Here is a 7150-nt window from a genome sequence, read left to right on the forward strand (position 1 = left end):
ATGAATAGGAATTTCTGGGTACTATTTCTACATTCCTTATGGGAAAGTCACCTCCACCATGGGAACCCAGGAAACTGTACAGGAATTTCAGAGTTACAGCTTCTGGAATATTCAGAGGAACCAGAATTGAGGCCCCTCATATCTGGGCTTTTCCTCTCCATGTACCTGATCACTGTATTTGGAAACCTGCTCATCATCCTGGCTGTCAGCTCTGACTCCTACCTCCACACACCCATGTGCTTCTTCCTCTCCAACCTGCCCTCTGTAGACATCTGTTTCACCTCCACCACCATCCCCAAGATGCTGTGGAACATCCAGACTCAGAGCAAAATGATCACTTATGAAGGCTGCCTCAGCCAGATGTATTTTTTCATGCTCTTTGCAGGATTAGACAACTTCTAACTTCTAGACTGTGATGGCTTATGACCACTTTTTGGCCATCTGTCACTTCCTGAACTATATGGTCATCATGGACCCCCAACTCTGGGGACTGCTGGTTCTGGTGTTCTGGGTCCTGAGTGTCTTGCATTCCTTGTTCCAAACATCAGTGGTGTTGCAGCTGTCCATCGATGGACAGCTGTCCATCTGTACAGTCCCCCACCTTTTCTGCAAACTCACTCAAATGATATAACTTGCATGTTCTGACAACTTTCTCAATAACCTGGTGATCTATTTTGCAGTGATGTTGCTGGTAGTTGGTCTCTTCAATGAGATCCTTTACTCCTACTAAAAAATAGTTAGTTTTCTCCATAAGTAGAATGTCATCAGCTCAGGGCAAGTATGAAGCATTTTTCACCTGTGCGTCTCACCTCTCCATTGTCTCCTTATTTTATTCTCTGAGGCTAGGAGAGTATCTTAGCTCTGCTGCTACACAGAGCTCCCACTCAAGGGGGATGTACATCGTGGCCATACTCATGCTGAACTCCTTCATATATACAGCCTAAGGAATAGATATAAAGGAGGCTCTGATGAGATTCTCTGGGATGGCAGTTCTAAAATGGCCAATCATCCTGGGGGTGAAAAATTACACTGGACTGCACAGCCCCTAGCCTGAGCCAAGCGTTCACATTTCTTGATCTGATTCTAGAGGTGGAACATGACTCTTCTATTTTTTTCTGGGAATTTATATGTCTTTTGTTTTTTATTTTGCCCCCTCTTTATAATTTATGTAACTTACATTATTAAGCTTTGTGATATCTCTGATATCCAAGAGATTGTCCCTTTGTCATTTTCCTACTCTCAATTCCTATTCCTAATCTCGGATGGAATATTTGAAAATGCTCACTTATTCAAAGGACTACATGGATCTGTTAAAAATCATTTATTCTTCAACAAAATACATCATAGTGAGTATTAAAAAAAAGAATTTGGTGGGGGTGACTGGGTGGTTCAGTCAGTTTAAGTGTCTGACTTCAGCTCAGGTAATGATCACAGGGTCCTGGGATCCAGCCCTGTGTCAGGTTCCTTGCTCAGCGGGGAGTCTGTTTCTCCCTCTCCTTCTGCCCCTCACCCCTGCTTATGCATTCTGTCTGTCAAATAAATGAATAAAATTTTTTAAAAAATCAATTAATTTTTTATTTTATTTTTTCAGTCTTGCAAGATTCCTTGTTTATGCACCACGCCCAGTGCTCCATGCAATACGTGCCCTCCTTAATACCCACCATCAGGCTCGCCTATCTAAATGAATAAAATCTTTTTCTTTAAAAAGATTTTATTTACTTATTTGACAGGCGGAGATCACAAGTAGGCAGAGAGGCAGGTAGAGAGAGAGAGAGGAAGCAGGCTCCCTGCTGAGCAGAGAGCCTGATTCGGGGCTCGATCCCAGGACCCTGGGATCATGACCTGAGCCGAAGGCAGAGGCTTTAACCCACTGAGCCACCCAGGTGCCCTAAATGAATAAAATCTTAAAAAAAAAAAAAAAAGAATTTGGTGAAGGCTAAGACTAATTTATGAGCTTCCTGCAATCTGATGTCCTAGTCAGTGCTGTTTTTACTGCAACTCATGGATTTAATCAGTTGTGCTAAGAGATTTTAAGCTGATTTTTGTGACTTGTTCTAATTCAAGCTCAAGCAACTCACGCATTCAAAGCACAAGGGGATAGCGCCTGGAGTGTGAGGGGCCAAATCGTCCATCTCAGACCCTTCCCCAATGATGGAATGGTGACTCTGAATGGAACCTCCAGGGGTCCTTTAGGCCAGCACTGTTCAATAGAGAGAACACGTGGGCCACATGTGTAATTAAAAAAAAAAATTTTTTTAAGATTTTTATTTATTTGACAGATCACAAGTAGGCAGAGAGGCAGGCAGAGAGAGAGAGGAGGAGGAGGCAGGCTCCCTGCTGAGCAGAGAGCCCGATGTGAGGCTCGATCCCAGGACCCTGGATCATGACCTGAGCTGAAGGCAGAGGCTTTAACCACTGAGCCACCCAGGCGCCCCTAAAAATTTTTTTAAAGTAAAAAAAAAAATAGGTACCATGAGTTTTAAATATGTCTTATTAAATCCAGTATATCTAAAAAATTGTAATTTCAACCAGCAATAACATAAAAATTACTAAGAAGTAAGAAAAGATAATATTTGCTAACACACATCCTACTGTACAATGTCTTATGTGATGCAACAGTGAAAGGGAAAATGCAGTTCTACCAGTACCGTAGGCCATGTTTTGAGAGCTCAGTAGCCACACCTAGGTGGTGGCTACTGTCCTAGAGAGCAGAGCTTTCGAGAACTCTTTGAGAGAGGGCTTTCTGGTGACAGAAGGCTCTTGCCATTTCCTTTGGGGCTGGTCTGATCTGTAGATGCCCCAGGGGTTCTGGGCAATCCCTGGTTCATTCTCAGATCTGAGGACTTCAAAGAGATAATACTGATTCTTGAGTGCTCTTGGAAGGGGTTGGCGATCTGTATTTTAGGTTGTGTTGGTCTTTTTGAGTCTCTCCAAACTTTCGGTAGAGAGCACTCCATTCTAGCTCGTTCTTCCCAGACGATAGAGCCTAGGAGTTCCTTGAAAGTCAAGTTTCTGGAGCCAGATCCTGGCTATGCCACTTACTGGTTCTATACCCTCAGGCATGTGACCTAATTGGTGTTCTGCCTCAGTCTTTTCATCTGTAAAATGGGGATTGTGATAGTCTTTCATGGGGGTTATTATGAAGAGCAAATGCATTTATATGTGTAAAGTCCTTATGAGTATGCTTGGCACATACTAAGCTCTCAGGAAGTGTTAGCTGTCATTGTTATTACACATAAGCTAAATGCAATATCTGAAGTCCAGGGCTTTGCAGATGCTGTTCCTTCTGTTCCAGACACTCCACCTGGACAAAGCTTTCCATCCTTTAGTTGTCAGTGGAGATTTTACTTCTGCAAGGGAAGCGTCCCCTTGCTTGGGTTTAACTGTTCTCCACTGGCTCCCACAGCACCCTCTTCTCTCCCTTTTATAACACTCAGTATGTATTTATTTGCCTGTCTATATCTGACCTGTGAAGGTGTATCTCTATTTTGGTCTCTACTGTATCCTCAGAACTTGACATATAATATTTGGGTAATGATAAAAATAATAATGAATGGAAGCTAACATTTATCGGCTGCTCACTAATTAAAGTTCACATAGTCCTCAGTTCCACGTTTTTGGGAATGAAGGCTTAGGTAGGTAAAATAGACTCTACAAAGACAGCCAGAGAGCAAATGGCAAAGCCAGAATTTGAACCCAACTTGTCTGACTCTGAACTCATACTCTCAAGGGAGGGGCTGCTCTCCTCCATGAGCGGGGGAGGGGGGGCCCTCCAGCGGAACCTTGGACCTAATAGGCTAAAATTTCTCCTGTCTGGCCCGTGGACTCAGGCGGCTAATTTGCATACCAGCTCTCTGGAGCAATCAGTCCTCCGGGCCCCTTCTCTCTTACTCCCTGAGGTCTGCAGGTAGCGACGGGCAGCATGATTCAGGCTGGGAGGACTGAGCACAATCTGGATTTACTCGGTTCTTTGGGTTTAATGAGACTCCTACAACCCTCTGTTCTACAGAAACCCCTCATTCAGTGCTTCAGTTAAAGAAGTCACACGGGTTGTTTCCTGTCTTGCTAATTTTGGCCATTCTAACTGGTGTAAGGTGGTATCTCAATGTGGTTTTAATTTGAATCTCCCTGATGGCTAGTGATGATGAACATTTTTTCATGTGTCTGATAGCCATTTGTATGTCTTCATTGGAGAAGTGCCTGTTCATATCTTCTGCCCATTTTTGGATATGATTGTCTGTTTTGTGTGTGTTGAGTTTGAGGAGTTCTTTAAAGATCCTGGATATCAACCTTTTGTCTGTACTGTCATTTGCAAATTAGCAAGACAGGAAACAACATGTGTTGGAGGGGATGTGGAGAAAGGGGAACCCTCTTACACTGTTGGTGGGAATGCAAGTTGGTGTAGCCTCTTTGGAGAACAGTGTGGAGATTCCTCAAGAAATTAAAAATAGAGCTTCCCTATGACCCTGCAATTGCACTACTGGGTATTCACCCCAGAGATACAGATGTAGTGAAAAGAAGGGCCATCTGTACCCCAATGTTTATAGCAGCAATGGCCATGGTCGCCGAACTGTGGAAAGAACCAAGATGCCCTTCAATGGACGAATGGATAAGGAAGATGTGGTCCATATACACTATGGAGTATTATGCCTCCATCAGAAAGGATGAATACCCAACTTTTGTAGCAACATGGATGGGACTGGAAGAGATTATGCTGAGTGAAATAAGTCAAGCAGAGAGAGTCAATTATCATATGGTTTCACTTATTTGTGGAGCATAACAAATAGCATGGAGGACAAAGGGAGTTAGAGAGGAGAAGGGAGTTGGGGGAAATTGGAAGGGGAGGTGAACCATGAGAGACTATGGACTCTGAAACAATCTAAGGGGTTTGAAGCAGCGGGGAGGGTGGGAGGTTGGGGGAACCAGGTGGTGGGTATTGGAGAGGGCACGGATTGCATGGAGCACTGGGTGTGGTGCAAAAACAAGGAATACGCCCTCTGGTCCCGGGCGTGAGCTGAGGAATTCGCGTGTGTGCCGAACTCCTCGGAACCATGGCGTCCCTTTCCCTTGCACCTGTTAACATCTTCAAGGCTGGGGCTGATGAAGAGAGGGCAGAGACTGCTCGTCTGTCTTCTTTTATTGGTGCCATCGCTGTTGGAGACTTGGTAAAGAGCACATTAGGACCTAAGGGCATGGATAAAATTCTGTTAAGCAGTGGACGAGATGCCTCTCTTATGGTAACCAATGATGGTGCAACTATTCTAAAAAACATCGGTGTAGACAATCCAGCAGCTAAAGTTTTAGTTGATATGTCAAGAGTTCAAGATGATGAGTTGGTGATGGCACTACCTCTGTTACTGTCTTAGCAGCAGAATTACTAAGGGAAGCAGAATCTTTGATTGCAAAAAAGATTCACCCACAGACCATCATTGAGGGTTGGAGAGAAGCCACAAAGGCAGCAAGACAAGCTCTGTTGAATTCTGCAGTTGATCATGGTTCTGATGAAGTTAAATTCCGCCAAGATTTAATGAACATTGCGGGAACAACATTATCCTCAAAACTTCTTACTCATCACAAAGACCATTTTACTCAGTTAGCTGTAGAAGCTGTTCTCAGACTGAAAGGTTCTGGTAATCTGGAGGCAATTCACGTCATCAAGAAGCTAGGAGGAAGTCTGGCAGATTCCTATTTAGATGAAGGCTTTCTGTTGGATAAAAAAATTGGAGTAAATCAACCAAAGCGAATTGAAAATGCTAAAATTCTCATTGCAAATACTGGTATGGATACAGACAAAATAAAGATATTTGGTTCCAGGGTAAGAGTTGATTCTACAGCAAAGGTTGCTGAAATAGAACATGCCGAAAAGGAGAAAATGAAGGAGAAAGTTGAACGAATTCTTAAGCATGGGATAAATTGCTTTATTAACAGGCAGTTAATTTATAATTATCCTGAGCAGCTCTTTGGTGCTGCTGGTGTCATGGCGATTGAACATGCAGATTTTGCAGGTGTGGAACGACTAGCTCTTGTCACAGGTGGTGAAATTGCCTCTACCTTTGACCACCCAGAACTAGTGAAGCTTGGAAGTTGCAAGCTTATTGAGGAAGTCATGATTGGAGAGGATAAACTCATCCACTTTTCTGGGGTAGCCCTTGGCGAAGCTTGTACCATTGTTCTTCGTGGTGCCACTCAGCAAATTTTAGATGAGGCAGAAAGATCTTTGCATGATGCTCTTTGTGTTCTTGCCCAAACTGTGAAGGATTCTAGAACAGTTTATGGAGGAGGCTGTTCTGAGATGCTGATGGCTCATGCTGTGACACAGCTTGCCAGTAGAACACCAGGCAAAGAAGCTGTTGCGATGGAGTCTTACGCTAAAGCACTGAGAATGTTGCCAACTATCATAGCTGATAATGCAGGCTATGACAGTGCAGACCTGGTGGCACAGCTCCGAGCTGCCCATAGTGAAGGCAACACGACTGCTGGACTGGATATGAAGGAAGGTACCATTGGAGATATGGCAGTACTGGGTATAACAGAAAGTTTCCAGGTGAAGCGACAAGTTCTTTTGAGTGCAGCTGAAGCAGCAGAGGTGATTCTTCGTGTGGACAACATTATCAAAGCAGCACCAAGGAAACGTGTTCCTGATCATCACCTCTGTTAAACATTCCCATGTGCTGTTGAGCTCTGGACGAGTTAGTTCATAGCAGAGTTGTGTTTGAAAGACTTCGACCTTTTAAAGAAGACTGGAATCGAAGTTTATTTGTGGCTCTTATATCCTTAAGTTTGGACATTTAACTGACCTTCTATTTTAACATGGGTCTAATTTATTTACTGTTTCATTTTCCATGAAATTCAGTTGATTTAAAAGTTCATTTCTCATACTGTGCATCAAAATAAAAATTTGAACAATTAAAAAAAAAAACAAGGAATACTGTTATGCTGAAAAAAAAAAAAAAAAGTCACACGGGGCTGGAGTCTGTGACTTTTTTTCCCTGATGCCTGGAATCTCATTTTGTGAACAACTGTTCATTTTGCTTGGACATAGCTTATTCACTGTGAAAATCTGGTTTAATGTAAATTCTATAGTTTCTAAATATTTATGAGCATTATTCCTTCAAAATGCTGAATAGTAACACTATGTATATAATGAGAT

At 42.9% G+C, this 7150-nt stretch overlaps 1 protein-coding gene and 1 pseudogene across 1 annotated transcript; both read left to right on the forward strand.

Moving 5' to 3' along the window:
* LOC125101595 (olfactory receptor-like protein OLF4) lies at positions 1–944 on the forward strand (annotated as a pseudogene).
* Positions 945–4998: 4054 nt separating this feature from the next.
* Positions 4999–6919, forward strand: LOC125103117 (T-complex protein 1 subunit beta-like). The gene is given in 2 exon segments (XM_047734933.1): positions 4999–5331; positions 5334–6919. Coding segments are annotated over 2 exon segments (1605 nt in total). The 5' UTR covers positions 4999–5051; the 3' UTR covers positions 6659–6919.
* Positions 6920–7150: the final 231 nt, after the last annotated feature.

The sequence above is a fragment of the Lutra lutra genome, chromosome 6 (genome assembly GCF_902655055.1).
Source record: "Lutra lutra chromosome 6, mLutLut1.2, whole genome shotgun sequence".
NCBI classification, from domain to species: domain Eukaryota; kingdom Metazoa; phylum Chordata; class Mammalia; order Carnivora; family Mustelidae; genus Lutra; species Lutra lutra.